At 34.9% G+C, this 22,376-nt stretch overlaps 1 protein-coding gene across 5 annotated transcripts in view; it reads left to right on the top strand.

The window, feature by feature from the left end:
* Positions 1-22,376, top strand: part of KCNT2 (potassium sodium-activated channel subfamily T member 2) — a 118,952-nt gene that overhangs the window by 42,109 nt on the left and 54,467 nt on the right. For all 5 annotated transcript variants that reach the window (XM_030455320.1, XM_030455319.1, XM_030455322.1 and 2 more), the window contains 3 exons: positions 3,960-4,034; positions 4,537-4,620; positions 5,208-5,302. In XM_030455320.1, the coding sequence (XP_030311180.1) occupies positions 3,960-4,034; positions 4,537-4,620; positions 5,208-5,302 (254 nt within the window). The remainder of the gene's footprint in view (positions 1-3,959; positions 4,035-4,536; positions 4,621-5,207; positions 5,303-22,376) is intronic.

Below are 22,376 nucleotides of genomic sequence, written 5' to 3'. Positions count from 1 at the left end.
ATAATTCAACAGACACGATTTTGATTAATGTTAAATATGTAGCTACTCAGTATCTAACTCAAATATCAGGCCTCTAATGATACAGTATTTTTTTGTCTTTGCATTCTCCTTAAAAGGTTATATTTGTCTAATATTTTTATGAATTTTTTAATTGCATTTTTTTATGTGCTATCTTTGTGACTTATAGGTACTCCACATTTTTAGTAACTTCAGGACAAAATTATCTAAGTAAATATGAAAAGCCTTGGTTACAAACTTGAAAATATTTTGGATAATTTTTTTTTCTTTTAATTTTTTTAATTACTGTTATTTAGTAGCTATCAGAGCCACCACTGAAGTAGGAAGTTGTACTGTAGTGTGCTTATCATGTGATATGGCACAAGAGTTTATCTTAGTGCCCAGTGATGTTAGTGGGCTTAAAACTGTCTACTGCCTAAAAATTACTGTTCTTGATACTTCTAAGCAGCATACACCATTTAGGTGTTGGGGGTTACAAATGCAAATCAACACTAGGCAGAAACAATCCCAAATTAACACATCTTGTGACAAAAGCATACAGAGCAATCACAGTTTATGGTCTTCCTGAGTTTATTTGGCAGCATTTTATCCCCTATCCATCCTGCCTGTGTTCTACATCAGTATCAGTGAGTACAGAAGATGAGAGAAATTTTGGAAAGTCAGCTCCTGTGAGAAGTTACTTATTGTGTACAGTGGGAGTAAAGCTCTGCTATCCTGATTTGCTGCATAGATCTGTCACAGAATTTAAGGCAATTTAATGATGCCTATATTTTCTTTCCCCATAGAGGAATAAGAGTAATGCAAGGGAGAGTAATAGTACTGAAATGCACTTTGGCAATTCACTTGATACCAACATCTCCTTCCCTCTGGCCCTCTCAGTTACAGTCTGGAAATGTCATGACAGTGCCATTTACCCCAGTTTTATACCAGTCTCAATAAGCCAAGCTGGTTGGTTTTTTGCCCATCCTGCACAGCCAGGGTCACCAATGGACTCTTGGTTCATGCAAATCTGTGAGAGGTCACTTATTTCAGACCAACACTTCCAAAGCATTTACAATTTAGGCACTAGACAGAGGACAAGGCAGGAAGAAAATAACAAGAAAAAGATGATTGTGTTTGGATTTGTGTGCACATTGCGAGGATTTCACAAATAACCAGTAAAATAAATAAAGCAGCCATTTGAGAGAATACTCCAAGGAATTTACCTTTCTGATACTTGGCTCATGACATTTGAGAAGCAATTCAGCATGCAGAATAGTGAGGACATGATCATGTATCATGCTACTAGGATACATAATTTCCATTTTTAAATTTCTTATATATGGGGAGGAATGCAAAGAATGTAGCACTGTATTACAATCCTGATCACTTGGATCCAAGAATGAACATTTTACAATCTGCATTCTCACAGTTTAACCCATCACATGAGGGTTTGCCCTTGGCCAAAATTCTGAAAGATGTTTAACTTAGAAAATTTAATTGCCAAAACTCATTGCAGACATCTGGCAATCCTGCTATATGACTGGTGCACAGTCTAAGCTGTTTTTTTTAGTACCATACACTCTCACTGCAAAAGGCAGTTTTGCAGATGTAATGAATTTGAATGTGGAAGCCAGAATCTTGGAGCTTCATGCCCAACTAAGAATGACATATGCACAGGCATTTTGTCTACACAAGTAAATTATGTAATATTTTTATAATGCAGAAAAGAAAGGTCTTAACATTTAAAATGAGAAAATAGCAAAAACACAATGGGTCAGTTGGGAAAGTATTTTCTGTTGATTTTATTATTGCTACAAATAAAATCTCACCCTACAGTCTCATAATTTCACTTCTGTTTACAGGGCTGCTTATCACATGAAATATTAGTTTATTAACTAAATAATATTGGTCTAGCTCACCAATTACAATTACATGGAAGGCAATAGGTACATGCCCCATAGGTGCAATTGCCTCCAGATGGGGGAAAAAAACAGAATAAAGATATTATATTATATAGAGCTTGTATTAAATTTTCAGTGGTTATCTCAGATGTTTATTTTAACAGGAAAGATTAATATGCCATTGTAATGGGAAATATAATGCAAATTTTTGTAGTATTGCCATGATATATGCTATAGTGTTGCTGCATTACCTATAATGTAGTCTTGACTTTACAGTACTAACTTGCTAGTTAGAAAAGCTGTAAGTCACTGAATTTTAGATATATCCTTTTATAAATGTATGGATTTTCATCCCAACACTGAATCATTCACAATCACTCCTCAGATGTGGAAAAAAAGTAGTATTATACCCATCCTGTAGCTAGCAGCAAGTTGATGAGAAGATCAGTAGCACTTTCATTGACTTGTGTGGGAAGACCTCTAATTTAATGTAAGCAAGATCAAGTTCCAAAAAGCCCTGAAATATAGTGAATTTTCTATGGCAGAAACTTTGATCTTGTAGTTCTAATGCAGATACTAAAACCTTGATTGTCTTCTTTCTCCCTCCAAAGGGACCCAGAGGCTGTGGTAGGGGCTACCACAGTTACCATAGTTGACTTCTCTGCATTCAAGGTTTTCTTTAACATTTCTTTACAGATCCCTACAGCCTTCTGTCCCAGTTCTCAGTCATGTGAATTGTCCCACTGGGTTTCAATTATTCCTATAATATCACAACTGTCTGACTGGGCACAGAGCTCCAGTTCCTCTTGTTTATCATCCCAAATTGCCTGGGTTTGTATACCCACACTTCAGGAGGCTGACCTTTTGCTTCTCCTTTAAGGAGATAGCTAAGACACATTTTACACTGCCCTGGCTGATTAGTACCTATTTCTTCAAAAGGTAATATGTTAATAGCAAGATTAGAATGAATGAAGAGAAACTTCCAGACCTCTGTGAATAATAAACAGAGGCTAATGAAACAGGTTTAAAAGGAAATGAGCTGGTACTTTATCTTTGAAAAATACAACATATTTGCATTCCTCTGTTGCTTTACATTTTGCCTTGAAGTTCTGTGAGAAGGATGTAGAGAATCACTGATCATTCATATCAAACATTAATACAGACTGTATAGGGATAATCACCCATACAAAGGGGAAATCAAACCAGTTAATTTGATGGTAAAATCCTCTGAGTAGGGTATGTCCTTTGGATATATGTCCCTGCATCTCTTAAGCTGTACTCAGGCTTTCTTTCTTGTTATAAACACTCTAAGACAATAAGCATTAAGATAAGAAAAACTCCAACACAGTCATAAGTTAAAGCATTATAATGCAGGATTTAAAGGCTTTTAAGAAGAAAAAATAGAAATAGCTGTAGATAAAAAAATTGCCAGCAGGGTAGTTTGTTACTTGTTTGAAGAGTTGCTAATAAATGAAAATTATTAAGGAGATTAATTACTAAAATTCCTTAAGAAAAGAATCTTTCCTCCTTATCTGTAAGAGTGCATGGAAAAATGTAAGTAAAGTAGCCTTTGAAGAATAAAAAAGCAGAGACAAGATGTCTGTGTATGATTCCAAGATACCTAAAAATGCATTAGAAGAGAACAGGAGCATATTCTCTGAAAAAAATGAAAATTTAATTTAATGAACTCCTTCATTAGCTTAGAGAATGAGTTAACTAGTTAATGCAATTAGAATTCTTCAACTGTGCTTTCTTACTATGTCATAGCAAGAAAATACATGGTCATATGGCAACAGAACTGCTCTAGTAAAAATACAGATTTAAAAGTGTATCTTTTTACCTGTAAGGTACATCTCAATAAACAGTAAGAAAAAAGACAAATGTGGCCTATATTCTATATTCATATTTAACATATGTGTTTAAATTTGAGATGAATTATCTTCCTGAAATTCAGCTTGTGGTACAGACTCCATATGTGCCACTGGAATATCAGATGTGTTTCTTATGTAAGCCTACTGTAACAGGGTGGTTTGTTTTTTTTTTTCCTTTTCTTTAAAGGGAAATATCTGGGAACAAATTCTGAGAATACCCTTCCTACTGGAAATAATTAATGCTGTCCCTTTCATCATTACGGTAAACGTGTTTCAATTAATACATTTGCACATTGCATTTTTATAGCTGCATGTATACTCTTATTTTTTATTAAAGTAAATTTGAATCTTATGTAGATAACATAAAGTGGAGCCTGTGGGAACAGAAATTTGTCAACAAGAAGATAATTTGCTACTTGAATGAAGTAGCAATGCAGATCACTTTCCCCCTGCTCTCTGACAGGGAACAAACAAATCCAAAATCCCTCCAACTCAAACTACAGCACAATCAATACAAAAATGCAGATAGATTAAAAAAAATATCTAAGAAACTCTGGTGTCTGCACTGAAAACTGTCCTTTTTTATCAAATTAGCTTGCATACAGTTCATCACAAAGGAAGAAAAACTGTTATTTACAGCCAAACCTCACACTAGAAACACATTGATAATAATTATTTTTTGAAGTGTTTCAGTGCTGCTTTTATAGCAAAGCTCTATTATTGAATACAAAAGCTATTAATGAATTTGTTAATTTTTCTTTCAGATTTTCTGGCCAGTCCTAAGAAACCTGTTTATTCCTGTATTTTTAAATTGTTGGCTGGCAAAGCATGCTTTAGAGAATATGATTGTAAGTATGACAAAGGAAATAACTATTTTAGGGTTTCTATTTTTTAAGTATATTGTCTTTTGTGGGAATTTGGCAGCAGAGTCCACTGTCCAACTTTAATAAGAAGCTAACCAGATCTGTATTTAGATTATACAGATGGTCAAGCATTGCTAAACAGCTTTCAGCATCAGAATTAGAAAAAAATAAGACAGCAAGTGAAATCTCAATTAGTATAAATTGCTACTGTGCCAATAAGGGAAAGCTGGAATGGTTGGTTCTTTTGCTGCATTTCCATTCATACACAATTGCAGGGAACTCAACTGCTTTGCCTTAATTGGTCCTTGAAGCCTGTAATTTGTAAGACAGACATAAGCAGACAGACCTTAAGGCAGCTTGCAATAATATCAGAATTGTGTCAGGATGAACAAAGAACTAGTTAAATAATCACAGAATCACAGCTGGCTCTTTTGCACCCTTCTATATGATCACCAAATTCTAAGTGGTTTATGACTGCAGCTTATCAGGCCACTATAAAATACCTCTATAGAATCAGCTTGTGCCTTATAATTATAAAAACCAAAAATAACACCTATTTCCCATTAATATAGAATGATCTTCACAGAGCCATCCAACGCACGCAGTCTGCAATGTTTAACCAAGTCCTCATTTTAATATCTACCTTACTATGTCTTATCTTCACCTGGTAAGTGGCCATCCCCCCTTTGTTTTTATTATATACATTGCCTTTTTTTTTCTTTAACACATGGTGATAAAACAGACACTGATGCACTGAAATTAAAAGAGCAATATATTTGCAGTGGAAGTGTTCAGTAGCACCTGGTGCTACAGGGAGTCCTGATACACTGAGTACAGAATGTGCATGCATGGGAAAGGGAATTATTCTCACTCTAAGGAAAGAAATAGAGATGATTCAGAAACACAGGAGAAGGCTTTAGGGGCAAATTTACATACACACCAAGAGTGCAACCTCAGCAGAAAAGTCACTGTAATGTGAACTTTACAACGGAGAAGTACCCCTACTCAAGTCACAGTCCTCTGACTGCTGGGACCAGTGGAGGGAACTGTGCAAGATCTCAGCTTTGGCACTGTGTTGACCAAGTTCCCTGGAAATCTGTACAAGGAAATCTGTTAATAATCTATATTAAAGAAGTGTAGATTTTATTAATTTAAACTACAGAAAGGAGTGGATGCTAGGCTCTAACATCCAAAATATGTTGAAGAACTATTTTTGCTGCAAGACCTTTTGAAAACTTAAATTTACAGGAGTTTGGGAGTAAAATCTGCTGAGGTCATTAAATATAAAAATTAGTTAATGAAATTAATGACCTGCACATTATTGAATGCTAAGAAAAGATCTAACCAAAAACCCACTTGATTGCTCAGTTTTTGATACAATCCTTTAGGGATCCTCTGTTGACAGGGCCTGGAGAAAGGTAATGTAGACTACAGGAGTCTTTGGGATCACCTAGTGTGGTCATGCTTATGTTTGCATAAATGGATAGTAGTTATAATGTGGCTTGGTAGCTTATTAACATACAGAATTTTCTCAGCAGTAGTGGCTGAGAAGTGAGTATTATATATGGGGGGAAAAAAAAGTAAAGGAAAAATGTGTGTATTTCAAGATGGTTTGCAGGGGGCCATGAACAGAGATGATTGTGTAGAAAGGCTAAATCACCTGCATTTATTTTGCCAGACACGGTGCCTTTGGGTCAGCACACTGATAAAGATTGGTCTGTCATTTTGGAGACAGTGATTTGATTTTATTTTACTTTATTTCTCTAGCTTGTCTTTCTGATAGCCACTGTTACATGCTGCTTAGCTCTTTTTCTAAAAACGGTGTAAAATAACACATGACTTTTCCAGTCTTGTCCTTCTCTGTCCTTTATTCAAGAACAGGAGTCTGTTGTAGCCTGTGACCAAATGAATGGTCCCATTTTACCCTTTTTCTTACGGTGACACAACTGCGTAATGAAAATGCTGTCAGACCTAAATGGGGAAAAATTTTTGTGAGATTAACTTTGCTATTTAATAATAATGGCCCTTTAAGAGGGAAACTTATATGAATAAATGCTACCATACTTGAAGCAAAATGCATAAAGTTCCATGACAGTAGCACTTGGACATTTTTAGTTAGCCTTAATTTTGCTTTTTAACTCTTTACAATGCAAAGGACTCTTGAGTAAACATGCCTTCACTGTTCTTAGTAACCCACTTCAATATTTTTATGAACTGCTGAACAAAATATGTTTCCAGTTCTCAGAAGTAGGCTAGTAACAAGAATGTTTCTTGATAACTCACTCTGATAATCCCTGTTTGAGCGAGGTATAAACACTGCATTGAAACAGAATATTATGCTCACCACCAGGGAGTTTGATAACTGAGGGTAAAACATGCAGAAAATAGCAAGCTCAACTACTGTAATTATGTCTGGTCTCAACAGCCTCAGATACCATCTTGTTAAATACTGTATTGACCCTGCTACACTGCAAAAATAAGATAAGTAGGATGAAAACACCCCATAACATAATAACTAATGAAATGAAGCACTTTTGGAAAGACTAAGAATAGTTGTTCAAGAATCTGCACCTTGCCTGAGACTGGAATTCCCTGAATTCTTCTACTGTTGCTTACATGAACATACAAAGTAACATTTTTACATGTTTTTAACACATCTATGTATGATTTTATATTACAGAGATTAATTTTAACATATCTGCAACATTCACTATAAATAGTCTAAATTAGCTTAATTTATTATTACCTTATGCCTTTGGTGATTTTGAGACAGTTTCATTTAATAGATATCATTTAGAGCTTGTGTGAATTTCTTCATTCTGAAAGAGCAAAGTCCTGTTCTGGAATCTGTCCACTTAAGGATGGTTTCACCAGCCTGATCTTTCATCTTTTCTGTAACAGGAAGCAGTAAACAATTGTATTTGCCCCCAAAACATATGGGAGCTAGCACTAGACTTACCCATATGTGTATTGGAGCACAAAAGAAAAAAAATTCTGAGCTAGGGTTGGTCTGTTTTCATAACCACATTTTAGTTAAATTTAGAGACTCTGCCTTGGCCTATGAAGTACCATAGCTTCAGCAGTGCAAAATTAATAAACCTAGATTAGTACCTTGAATACAGTGTTTACAGTTTCAAAGTACCTTTCCCTTACAGACAGTACCATGGGGAGGTGCTTGTAATTATGCGTATGGCAGAACTGGTAAGTGCCCTCATGGTTCCTTCCTGCTGACCTTTAAGGTTAATGAGACAGTGACTTTCTGGCACTGCATGGAGTAAGTTGTAACAGCCCTTCTTAGTTCCTGGTTGTCAGGCTTGCTTTTACCATCTGCCTTAATAGGAACATTGTCTTCCCAGCACTTCTGACATCAGTAGAACTTTACAATGCAGGGTTCAGTTGAAAACTATGCTATTTTTAAGACAGACAGAAAAAGGTTGCTCATAGTTTCATGTAGGGATTATATCCTTTTGTAAAAAGTCCAAGATGGCATGAAGCCCAGGAAGACTCCTCTTTCTACTTCCATTTTTTTACCAGTTCACTTAGACTGGTGCACTGAGAAAGCCCAGCAAAAGTGGTTTCTTACTGCTTCAGGTGAGACTGAAAGCTTTTGCAAGTCTTTTGATAGTAATTTCTGTGCGAAAGCTTAAAACAAATGCTGAAGCATTACTGCTTTTCAGTGATTCAATCATATCTAAAAGATATGCTCCATAATAATTTTTTCAGAATTTTAGGTATATATTTAATACATATAAAAGTAGGGTTTTGCTGAGGTGCAAAAGAGATGCTTCCTTTATTTCCTAATGCAACAGCAGAAACCTGTAGTTCTGTACAGTGTAAAAAATGGCAAATGTACAAGCATATTGGAGCTGACAAGTCTCCACTGATGATTCTGAAAGCAGAGTTTTGCTGCAGAATATGATCCTTGTATGGGTGCAAGTTGAGTGAGCAGGAATGTGCCTCTGCCCTCTATCTCATCAGAATGGAAGTTATGCTTTCAAATGTGGAGGACCTGTCCAGTCTCAGTCTCTTAAAGGCACCTCAGCACACCCAGAAAGCTGGGGAGGAACCTGGCTGGACCTCCTAGTCTCTTGATGGGTTAAAATTGAGGGGAAAATATTGCTCTGTCTAAGCACAGTATATTTTTAGTTGTTCTAGTGTGTAGACAACAGCATTGAATTTCTAACCATTTTACTGGTTGTCTTTCTTAACTAGAGTTCTAATCACAGAGTTCTAGTGGAAGTTACAGAACTAGTAACTAGTAACATAGCTAGTGTCATAGTGTCATTTAGCTAATGGATGTTTGCACTTGGTTGTCAAATAGAATACTAATTATTTCTGTAAACTGTAGAAGAAGGCAAATAACAGTGATTGACTGTTTCAGGCATTTTTCTGTGACACAGTAATTCATCTATTAAGACTTATTTTGCTTTTAAAATCAGTGTTTGTCATATATCACCAGTGCATAATGATTAGCATGGGAGAAAGGTGTCTACACACTGCTTCAGATGGGAATTTAGTTTTTTATACCGAAGACTAAGAAGCCCCTACAAACTTCTCTTGTCTTCATTGGAAGCTCACTGAGGTCAACCTTACTATATTTTTAACACATCAGTGCTTTCAACATCAGAAAATGAGGATGTTTCCACACACTGGCTTACAGAATAAGCATAGTATGCCAACACTGTAGCCTCAACATCAATTAGAGACTCAAATTGTTCATCTGGAGGAATCAGGATGAATAAATTGTGTGTAAGGTTGGAAAAAAATCCAGAGGATCTGGTCCAAACAAAACAAATCAGGTCCTTCAGATTTGGAACACTATGTTACAGAAAAACAAAACAACTCAGCAACAATAAAAAAAGGATTAAGCCCACGTAATGTTAGAGAAAAAAAGGCATCTCAGTGTTCCAGTTCCCAATATATAGAGACAGAAAACTCAGAGGGCAATGCAGATCTGAAGAGAACTAAATCACCACGTGGAGGTCTGTGCTTCTCTGCCCTTCTGTGTTGATACTCTCAGGAGCCTACACTGGCTGTTCTCCCAGAAAGATGCCTAGAATTAAGTAGGATGAACTTGAAGAGTGTTGATAGATTATGTAATGTAGAATAAAATGGGGTTTTTGGGTCTACAGTTCTTTCTGTAACATTGTGTTGTACAGCACTCTGAGAGTTCAGGCCCAGTCTCAGCTTATGAATCACAGTGATTTCCTGCATTCAAAACCAGCACAAAATTAAACTGTAATTCTGTTATTTAGGTTGATCAAACGCAATGAATTTAAACTGATAAAACATACGAAGTCTTGGGATCTAATGGACTAAACAGGAGTTGAAGAATTTAAACCTAAGAATATTATAGAACATTAATTGAAATCTCTCTGTTACAAAATAAACTATTCAACTATTACAAGAATCTCACAAGTATTAAAATAATAGCAACAGTGCTTTTTTTTCTCTTGAAAAAATGCAGATCTGTCAGAACATGCTTGTTTCAAACAAAGGATGTGTATTTTCTTTATATATATATGTATTAATATTTTATAAAAATGTGGGATAGTATTTATTTATTATATATTAATACATAATATATTTTGAACCATATATAAACTTATTCTATTGTGGTTTTTTTTCCTTTGGCTGATTGTGATGTATTAGAACTAATACATTTTAAAAATATTTTTACATGTTTAATTTCAAGAGTTCAGATCTTCAAAAAGCATATGAGTGATTAGCACTATTAAAAGAGTGGTCCTTAAAGTTTGTAGAGTAAGGACTTAAGCTACTGAAAAACTGGTTAGTTGTGAAAGGCAGAACAAAAATTGTGATTATTATAGGCAGAGCAGAAGTATGGTAGCTCAATCAAAAGTCTTTTTGGCTACCCATCAAGTATGGTTTCTATGGAAACCTAGATAATTATAGGCTGATTTTCATGCTATTTTTGTTGTTCATTTGCTAGAGACATCGTATTTCCTTTGTTAATCTTTTTAGATGTTTCTACATAGTTATTTCTAAAATAATTAGGTCACTGTCTTTCCCATGCTACATGCAGGGAATTTTGTGCAACTGGTATAATGAAACATTTAAAACCACACAAGATACCAGTGAAATGTATAATAATTTGAGTAGCTTGTTTACTGTGATCTGTGGAACAAAGTCATAAAGGGTAGAGAGTCCAATCTAAATTATCTTTGGAGTGTGAGTGATACATTTGTAGTCATCATCTGAAAATAAAAAATAATCAGAAACAGTAGCTCAGAAAGCTGCTGTTTACGAAGCCTCTGTAAAATGGAATGTCAACAACAGATTGTTAATAGGAAAATCCTATTTTTAATATGTAGAGAAATATTAAATTAAGGAAGTAACCAATATGACTGAGAGGTTTCTGTTGCACCCTGGAAGATGAGTTGGGGCTTCAGGTACTTGTGATCCCTTTCAGTTACAGTCAAAGATTCCCTGATATTCTAGCACTAATTGCAGTTCATTTATTAACCTGGAAATCAGTAGGTTCAAACTCAATTTTAATAAAGTTGGGCAAAGTTAAATTTTAATAAATTTGAAATACAAAGCCAGATTTTTGTTCTCCTTTGTTGTTCTGCACATATTTTCATGTTTCCTATATTATATAATTCAACACGATAGGTCAGGTAAATAATTTTTTGACAATTAATGCAATGGAAACGTCACAATCTAGCAGTGTGTTGTTTTAAGCAATATTTTTAGTTGACACTAGAAAGAATTTTTACCATGCCTTGCAAGACTTTTCCTCTTTGTGGGAGTTAGATATTAAATTACTGTAAATTCTGAAAGTTCCAGTTCTTTGAATCATTTATGACCACTCTTTTCTAATATTTTTTTTTCTGATATGTGAAGGTACTGAAAATTCAGTAATCAAAATATGCATATTTAAGTGTAAAAATAGATTCAAAACCAAAATCCTGCCCAAGATAGAGATATAATATCACTTGGGTTCTTCCTCAATAATTTCCACAGTAAGTTTCACATGATTTAAAAATGTCTCTCAGATACCCAATGCTGCTAATATTTACAATAATCACTATAACTTTTAATTAAAGATGCATTGAGAATATTTAGGAGGGATACACTATATTTTATGAAACATTATGCACTTTAAATATGCCATTGGGAGAATACTTTTATCATCACGCCTTGTAATACAGTAATAATGTTACCAGCTACTGTGATAAGCAGAGGCAGCTAAGACCAACTGTAATTATGAAAGGAAGAAAAAAGTAAATGCTTTTGAGTCATACAATATTTGGAAAAACAGTTCTAGAAGATTCCAAGTCTGAAATAATGTATCACCATACTGGTAGAAGAAATCTTTTGCTTTGGGTTTAAAAGGAGGTAAAGGCCTTACATTGTGTATGCTGGGTCATATCTTTGCAGTAAGAAGAAAAACCTGGTACTCACATGCTGTCTTTGAGAATGTGAAATCATTTTAGACCATAGCAAATAGAATGCCATGTTTAACAACGGATGACTAATTATGCTCAGAATGTTACTTCACCATTTAAAATCAGTGCCTGGCAGCAAACCATTATCACTCACAATTCCTGGCTCAAAAATGAAGTTATTAGCATGCAGACTTAAAAAAAACAAAACAAAACAAAACAAGTATCTTTCATTGACTGATTCATTAGGCTGGCAAACTCTTTTTACTTTACTGAAATCTGGTATTTGTGCTGGTCTATGCTAACACATATAACTATATTATAATATTCACATTATATTATAATATTCACAATGTGGCCAACAGGTCCAGGGAAGGGATTCTGCCCCTGTACTCAGCATTGGTGAGGCCACAGCTTGAGTCCTGTGTCCAGCTCTGGGCCCCTCAGTTCAGGACACAGACGTTTTTCAAACAGTGAAGGGTAGAGGGTAGACTGTCATCCAAACATAGTATCATATTTGAGTGGTAAACAAATAAATGTAAAAGTTAAATGTCCATGGATTCCTCTAACTCACCTGTGTGTGATATTCTTGCAGTAGGAATAGGAACGCCATCCTCCACACCAGAGCAGCCACATGCCAAAAAACTCACTGAGCTTAAATAAAGGAAGTATAGAATTAAAAGTATGATTCATTACAATAATATAACTCATGAATTAAAGCTTGAAAAATAACTTGTGGACTTCAACAAACAAATAAATGTTTTCATTCCTTGCAAAAATACGGCTATATTTTTTGTATTTGTGAAAGCTGTACATTTCTGCAACATATATGAAAAATCATCCATGCTGTAAATTAGAGTGAAAGTGCCTGAGTCACAGCTATAAGGAAGAAAAAATAATCTGTATTAATTTAGTAAACACTTAACTACAAACTGTGGGTTGAGTTTGCAGACTGAAAATTTAACAGGAATGAAATCAAGTTGTCAGTTCCTTTGGGCATGGAGTACCATATGTAATTACATTCCACAGCAAAGCAGGATGTTTACTCATACACTACAAAAGGAGTAGGAGTTGATATAAGGGATATGGCCATTTAAAGGTATGCAGTACCTGATGGTCTCCTATAATCACATGCATTCTACTGCTTTACATAACTCCAGAGTTTAAGAAAAAACTCTGGACAGCATTCTAATAAATGTCTGTGTTACCTTTTCATATTTTCAAGACATCTATTATTCCTGGCTTACATTTATGATAAAACTTAGCTGCTGAAAATGAGCACTTACACTTAATATGTTTTTCAGTTTAAAGTGTGTTAGTATCAGCAAATTAAATACAGTCCTACATTTTGCAAGTTTATCATCATTATTCTTGAGCAATAAGATAAAGTAAATGGAAATAATTTACGAAAAGTAGTTAAAAATAAAATTACTGATGAGAGAGTCCAGCTACAGGTGAGCATGTATGTACTTCCACTGGAACTAGATGAATATGATGAAAAGAATGACTGTGGTCATTTTTTTATATATATATACACTCCTTCACTCACTTTTTTGTTCATTTTGGTAATCTAAAACTAAAAAAGAAAAAAAAACAGAAAATAAAGATTGAGCCAACTTCAAGGCAAATGTGAAATACTTCTTACTGACTATTCAGAGTGGAAGTCTAAGTGCTGTAATGAGCACACAGCAAGAATAAAATCGTCCTGAATATTTTCCATGGCATAATCAATCAAAGGGAAAATATGCCAGACAAAACATAACAGAGAGTAACTATATATTGTGCTGTAAGTCCTGGTAGTCACAGTCATCTTTCTTCTTCCTACCCTCTCTTCAGCTTTCCACTATTATCATAATTAATCCCATATAGCTGGCTATTTGCTGTCTCCCTTCCTTATTCTTATGGCTGCTGTTTGATTCTCCTCATACAAACTGTGTTCTTTTAAATAATTGGTATAATCAAGTATGCCATTTTGAGAATATGTCTTGCTGGGATTTCTTCATGAAGCCATCATAAACACACTTGTCATTATCAATTAGTCCCACCTCACACTTCAAAATAGTTCTGTGAGCTTTTGGTTTTATTTGAATTTTAGAAAAAGTTTTATGCTCATGAAAGAGTTTACATCCTTTTAAAAGTTATCATAAGGCTTTTGTATTCCTTGATCTATAAATATTCATCTTCAGAAAGAACTCCTTCTTGTAAGAATAAATATTGTGCAATAGAAGAAACACAACAGATCTCTCTGTGTTCCTAAATAGTTGTAGCATTTCACAGTGGTCTTCATTTAGGCTTTTCAAAATGTTCAAGCAAATCCATCATGTTCCATCTGTCTTCTCTCTTTATCTGCAAACCTCTCTTTGTTCTCAGAAAAATTATATAAAGTATAGCAAGCAGATGCCATGAGAAACACATATTTCCCATCATGCATGCCTGGGTCTTCTGTTTATTCACCTTTTAGTTTTCCAAATGTATATTCTATTGTTTTTCACAATAAGTGCATTTCCCCCTTTTGGGTGCCTAATAAAAGAATTCATACCCTCAGTAAACACATGAAAAGCTGTTTCTAGTAAATGATATTCCATGACTAGCTGGTCTTGCTTTGGTTGTACATCACATATGAAAATATTGCTGATAGAAAATAATCATTCTACAAGCTCGACTTGCAGGATCTGAAACGAGAAGAGTGTTATTTGTGAGGCAGACCATGCTTCAAAGGGGCATCAGAGCCTGTGTTCTACTCAGGAAAAGTCAGCTTTCTGATATTAGGCTCACTTCTCCATGTCTTCTAAGCATGAAGACTGTCATCATTATCATTATACTGTGCAGTCCTTTTACATAATTCATGATGAAAACAAATGTGAAAAAGTTTCTGGGAAAAAGATGAACTTAATGCAGACAGTGAAGACTGTCTGCAAGAGCACATTAAAAGATTGTGACTGAGATATAAATAAGGCAAGCAGAAATCAACTTCTTCCATGTCTGAAGGGGATTTACAAGAAAGCTGGGGTAGGGCTTTTTTGCATAGGTGTCTTGCAAGAGGACAAGGGACAATGGTTTAAAACTTGAAGAAAGGAGATTCAGGTTAGACATTAGGAAAAAATTCTTTCCTGTGAGAGTGGTGAGACACTGGAACTGGTTGTCCAGGGAAGTTGTGGCTGCCCCCTCCCTAGAAGTATTCAAGACCAGGTTGGATGGGGCCTTGAGCAACCCGATCTAGTGGAAATGTCTTTCACATTCTTCCCATAAGCACATTTGGTACAGAATATATGTAGAGAGGATACTTCAAGGTCAGGAACTCCAGGCTTGTTTACAATAAATAAATATTTATAATGAGACTAAATTGTACCTCGGCCAGGATGGACCCAGAGGATTCACCCTCCATTAGAGCAAGTCTGCTCTTGGACCACAGCTAAGGTGTGCGTACTGAGTATCACAAGTTCTTTTAATGCAGGCAAAAGATTTTAGGGGGGGGGATTTTCCCCATACTCTTTGGTGTTCTATTAAAGATCTGTTACTGCTCTCTGTAGTAGCAGGACACTGAATAACAGGAGCCTTTTGCCTAATCCAGTGGGGATATTGGCCATTTTACCTGTGTTGGTGGCTTTAAAACCTTTGTCTACCCAAGTCAAGATTTTTTTTGCCTCCTCCTACCATTTCTCTCTGTCACTATCAGGAAGAGGAAAGAAACAGGATGTGGATTTGAATTCAGTCATAGAGAATGAGTATGAAACTGGAGCTTCCATATCTCCAGTAACAGTCTAAGAAATGATGATTACTACCTTGAAAAAGGAGCAAATAATAAAAAAGACAAAAAGTGGTGCTTGCATAGTAGATACAACCTGACATAAAAATTTAAAAGCTTTACTTCCCATTTCTTCATTACTATTAGCTTCTCTTATCCAGCCTTTTATGACTCAGGACAGTTTTTTCAATGAATCTGATCATTAAAATCCAAGTTTAGCAAATTTAAATTCTGTCAACTACATAATTAAGCAAATTCTATAGTGGTAATGGCACAACACCAGGCTTTAGAAATTGAATGTAAATTTTCACAAGTTACCTCAAAACAAACTTAGGTCCAGCCAGATAGCCACGCACAGTCATAGAGCTAGTTTGCATTTTTAAAGTTTTTCTTCAAATTTATAAGGATTTTTATTACTTATGCTAAGAGGTTACCTGTGGAGAGTGTATTGTCACTAGAAAATGAATTACATGTATACCTGGTCATCATCAATATCTCTGCCTCCAAATTTCAACACTGTTGCTTTAGTTGCTTTTTTACACACATTTAATAAATACTCAGATAATTAATCTTTTAAATGTTAATTCAGTTTGACTGAGAGAGCATGGGTGGTTTGCTTACATTACACCCTTAAGGGCATTTCAAAACTACTGGAAGAAACACTAAGCATGATGTTCCAAAGCATAACAAATTACAAGTTTGCCTTTGAACAACATGTATAATTTCTGAATATTTTAAACACATTACTCAATTATTCTTGCTGAGGAAGGATAGTTATGTAATTGTACCTAAATTTCTAATATCCTACTGGTGAAGAGTATCTGACTGCAGGATTTCATTTCCTGAACTCTTGCTGACTCCTTGTGTGAGCAGTCCAAACTTTGGACTCCGGCAGGCTCCCAGCTGCACCAGGATTGGAGCACTGAAGTTGGAATGCCAAGGTTTATTTTATTTACCAGAAAAGCTCTGGGGCAGACTGAAAGCAAAATACAGATAGTTCTTTGGACTTACAGACTGAAGTGTGCACAGAGCTTTTTATGGAAATGAGAGGTAAATGCTGCCCCCAGTGGGGCTCTATCTGTGCAGTCTGTAATAACAAAATTGTTTGGTTGCAGCTCCACCTTCACATTTCTAGAAACACAAAACTCCACAAAACGCAGCAGCTGAAGTAGAAAGGTTCTCACTCAGTTTCAACAAATATTTATATAGTTGCTTATTTCATAATATCCTATTCTGCTTAACCAGATGTTCTGTGGTTTCTGGAAGTCACATGGCTTACTACTGGAAGTTTATTTTTATAAGTTGAGCTTTTGCAACCATTACTTGCATTTAAGGTACTGATCTTTAGGGAGGGGAAATGCTTACATTAGACACTCTGGGTAAGCAATAATAATATCATTACACACCATCACTTAGGATAAAGATACAAATGGAATACAGAAAAAGGTGACCTTTCCAGCTGAACTGAAATTCAGAATCCTTTTCTGACGTGGTGGGATTGCTATGTAGTGAAAGAAAGAGTTCCATATGCCTACACTTCAGTTTATATTCAAAGTCCCACAGACCTGAAGAACTTGATTCAAAGACTGCTGAAATAGTCTAAGTCCTTCACTTCAGTACTGTGATTCTGAAAAAATGTGTGTTATAGGAAAACATATGTAGAACTCTGAAAAGAAATTATTCTCAAAAATTAGAAGGATATACACTGGACTGTTTGATAAACATGCATTAGATTTTCAAAAATATCCAAGATTCTTGTTGGAACACTAATTTTGCCCCTGAATATTAAGCAGCCACAGTGTCAAGAAGTGCAATGTTTTTCATCTAGTCAGTAAATATGTGATCGTGAGACCGTTTGTGCAATTATTTGTTACCAACTAAAAAGTATATTCGTCCTCTCATTACTTTAAAGACAGCATTATAACCTTCATCTTCCTTCCAGTCACCATTTCTCCCTCACTCCTTTCACTGTCTTGTATGCTATTAATAATTTCTATGTCCTAAAATTCAGTTATTTGCACAGCTTTAAAGCCTTTTATACAGAATGAAAGGCTCAACCTGGATTCCCTCACTGGGATTCTTAAATCTGGTGTATCATACAAGATATACTATACCATATTCTGTGACTTTAACATTTTGAAAATTACACATCTACTTAAACTAGTTAATGTCTGTTTGATTGTTTTTCTGTTTTAATGCTGCTTATTGAAAACAGCTTTTCAGCAAATAAATGTTTAGAAGCAAGCCTTTGTGTAAGACTCCAGAAAGAACCACAGGCTTGAAAAAAATAGCAGCATTTCCTTTTCAGCAACTTAAAACTTCAGAATGTTTGGACAGGGTGGACATTTTATTAGTGGTCAGAGTATTTTCTACTTGTGTCATTAGTCACTGTAGTTTCTGCTCATTCCAAAATCAGAAGTTCTCTCAGAAAGCATGTTTTAAGTTCATGGTCATGGATAAGGTGTTCAGCAACACTCTACCTTTTGTAGGACCAGACAGGTCAGTAGAGTCTCGTAGGAAAAAAGAAAATTAAAATTCAGAAGACATGTATTATCATTGAATGTTAACACAGAATATTTTCCTATGTACCCAATACGAAAGAAATGCCACTTTAATGTCACTCCAGATATATTCAGTGAAGTTTTGTGAAATGTAAGTTGAGCATTTAATGATTCTATGCATACTAATTCTATGAACACTGAGAACTGCCTTTCCAGTAAGGTCTAATTTGAAAACAGGACAAAACTGCATCTTGCTCTGTATCAGTGCCTTAGAGAAGACAGAACAGAACAGCCCACTGAGACACTTTCTAGTATGAAAAACTCTCTGCAAAGCAGGGCACTGTCCAGGTGCAGCATTAGTCCTAACATCACTTTTCATTTTGAGGACTAAAGACTGGCACAAGATTATTATTATTAACTCTGGCAAGCAGTAAACACCTTTTGCCAATTTCAGGCAAAACTTCTATGCATTTGTCAGGAGTCTGAGAGATATTACATGCCTCCTAAAGGGAGACTGAAATATGAACTGTTCTATAGCTACATTTAATTTTGATGTAAAGATTGACAAAGTTTCTTTAAATGTATTGAGTGAACTCTTCTGAATACTCATTTCCTTAAGCAAATAGTTACAGCCACTACAGTGGTAAAATAAGTCTCAAATGCCTATTTATTTCCTGGAAAGTTAACATGATTGTCTTCTTCAGTATTTCACTGTATTTGAATCTTACCCATAGACATTTCTTACTGTTGATGGTCTATTAATGACTTTGCTGACTGATGGTTCATTCCAGTTTTTCTCATAAAGAAAAAAATAATCTCTTACAGTGGCATCAGAAAATTTTAAAATACTACAAACAGCAATTGGTAGTAAAGAACAATCAAATAACTGTATTTTAATTTTTAACTCATTCTAGCAACAATATTCTGTGGTAGGGTATGTGGAGTTTTGGGTGTGAAGAACTACTAGGAACACTTAATTTGCAGAACTACTGTATTTATGAGTTACTTTGGATGTAACTTCTGTAGCATAGAACCACTGAGCTTCTACCACAGAATACCACTGAACCTGATAAAGTTAATCCCCATTGATTTCAACATATCAATTAGCCAGTCCCTGTAGCTAGTTAGGTAATTAAACCACAACAATGTAATTACACAAGTTGGAGTTCAAAGTTAAAGCCCAAAGGAAATAATGCTGTTAGTTGCTACCTAATCCTGAAGGCACTTAAGCATCTCCAACTTCTGGATTTATCATCCTGTGCATTATTTTAGACCTCAAGAGGTTGTAACTGTAAACAATTTTCTATGAAAGTAAAAATAAATATGTAGAAATCAGACATATCGGGCAACACTGACAAATGAAAATACAACTGGATATAACATAGGTTATAGATGATTATAAATAATGGTAGCTACAGTACTGGCAAATTGTTATCAAAATGTTTTTGGCATATCCATTTCTATGACATGCTACTGTAGCATGACAAAAATCTGATTTAATCTCAGGTGTTATTTTACTCTAGAATTTATTTCTGTACTCCATGTGGAGATAGATTATTTACAAAGAGTGGTTAGTTTTGGCACATAAAATATTCAAGCAAACAAAGATTCCTGGAATTAGAAGGAAAGCTTCCAGTAAAACAAAGATTGAATTCTCAAAAGTTCAAACTAAACATGACTTATGCTCTATCTTTAATTTTTTTCCCAACAGTAGTAGTATTTAAAACACATGTGTTGTCCCTAAGTTTGTAATAAATTTTCTCATAGTACTTTTGATTCAGCAGACCCATGGTTTGGGTTTCTGTGGGTTTTTTAGTAATATTAAAACCCCACTCCACTAAACCAATCTTGTTTTAACTGTTAACTTAGATCCACTATGAAAAGACAGCCTTGCTGAATTTACAGGAAACCTAAAACTGGTGTAGAAGGTGCTGACTTGCACCCTATGTTTTAATTAGGTGTTTTCTGTGTTTTTTGCAATGGTTTCCTTGATCCAGAACAAGTTGGCGTGTGCATTGTCTTTGCTGAACATTCCATTCCTGCTTGAGAACACTGTTTTGTCCAGGGATGAAATAGTAGGAGGAAGCAAACAAGAATGAGGAAACAAAAATACCACCATAAACCATCAAAACAGCCAAAAGATGAAGTCCAAGGGACTCCGTATTTCATTATGTCAGGAAAGATGAGAAAGCAGACAAGAACACGTGCTGTCTGCATTGGTACATGCAGCATTTATGCATCTTTTAAAATAGTGCTTAACTCTTATTTTACAAGAAAAAATCCATTGATATTACTATTCATACAAAGAATCAGGTTATATTGAAAGCTGTCAATAGCTGTGGGGAACCAAGGAAATCCATGTGGATTTGGCTTCATGGCCAGCCACTGCACTCACTATGCAGTGTAAAATCAGATAACCCAGATACACAGGAACATGCTACAGACACTTGGAAATGTTTCTTTAGAGGCCCTGGTGGTGAGATTAAAGTACAATATTCTTGGAGGAGAGGTAACAGAGGTAAAATTGCATTTGGTAATTTGACTCCTACAGAGTTGTCACTCGAAAGTCAATTTTTTTCTGCAGTTTTGTGATCTCTGGCTCTAGTAAAAACAAATGGCAGAGCAGTAAAATACCTGGTAAAATTAAGACTCGGTAACCTAGTTTTGGATTTATCATTCCTTTCTTTTAAGAGTTAGGTCTTCAAGTACAATTTGCTAGAACCTCAAATGAGGTGCAAGTAACTTTGAGGAAAATTAAACAAGTTTGAGGAAATCAACAAGTTGTTAGTAGAACTAAATTTCTGCTTCAGGAAAAAATAAACATCTCCCTTGGCTAACTGACTTCAATGTTGTTAACTGAATCTGAGAAGCTCTGGCTCATGCCCACTGAGTTCAGTGAGAAACAGCTTGAATCCACAACATTTTGGATCAGGAACAAAATTATCTTGATGGCTTCAAGGAATAGAAATATATAGGACTGTAATGGAGTGCAGCTGATAAAATGAAATCTTGGTCTCAGTAAATCCAAAAGGAGTTTAACTGTTCACTTAGAAAAGCCTGAAATGGTTGTTGGGTTATTTCAGTTTAGCTTAAGTATCACTGGGTGAGCTGCCTTGTAAAGCTCAGTAATAACAAAACAGAAATAACAACAGCAACAATAATAATAACAACAGTAATGAAAATATCTCTTTTAGGAAGACTTGAGTTTTCCCACCATCAAGATATTAAATTTTTTTAAGGCTTTTAAGGGGGAAAAAATAAAAAAAAAAAAAGGAAAGAAAAAAGGAAAGAAAAAAAATAAAAAAAAAAAAGAAAAAAAAATCCTTATTACTTGAAAATGTAAAAAAAAATCTTGGATATAGGTTGTTTTTTTTTTTTTTTACATTTTAATCCATCCTGTAAAGTACCAAGCATAAAATTGACCTTTTTATGTTTACAAACATAATGTAATTTCACAGGAGTCAGAAACAGAAAAATGACATTTCTGCCAGTGACAGGCTCCTGCATTATGCTTCAGTCCAAGCCCATCTGCAGATACTTAACACACTTACTGGAGTGGTGCAATAATTCTGTTCTGTGGCAGCCATATCACTGGTTCAGTGTAATTGCTGCTTTCTGGTCACGAAAAGACAACTAAAGAGAAAAAAATGCATCAAGGTGATTAGAAGGTGATTAGGACTAAAAATAAAGAATTAAAAAATAATTTCAAAGTTGTGTTTTTAAAATTACATATCATAGCAATATTAAAATACCACCTTTTCCTTTTATACTCCATTATTTCAAATTACCACAGGCAAAGGATTTAGTAGAAAAACTCAGAAAAACTTGCCTGAGATGGAAAGATTCATCAGAATAATTCCTTATAGTACTTCTGTTAATATTTATATTATATATATAAAATATAAGTATACTTTCTGTCAGGAAAAAAAAAAAAAAAAGAAAGAAAGAAAAAGAGCTGGGAACATAGTGAAATTATGGAAAATTCAGATTACAACTCCAGTGAAAAATGAGAGACAAATTGGATAGGAATATAAAAGTATCAGTTCTGACTGAAATAAACCTATGCAAACAACTGGGAAAAAAAAG

This window comes from Calypte anna, chromosome 8 (genome assembly GCF_003957555.1).
Source record: "Calypte anna isolate BGI_N300 chromosome 8, bCalAnn1_v1.p, whole genome shotgun sequence".
Classification (NCBI taxonomy): domain Eukaryota; kingdom Metazoa; phylum Chordata; class Aves; order Apodiformes; family Trochilidae; genus Calypte; species Calypte anna.
The sequence above is the reverse complement of the archived record's forward strand: the minus strand, read 5'-3'. Positions and strand labels throughout refer to the sequence as shown.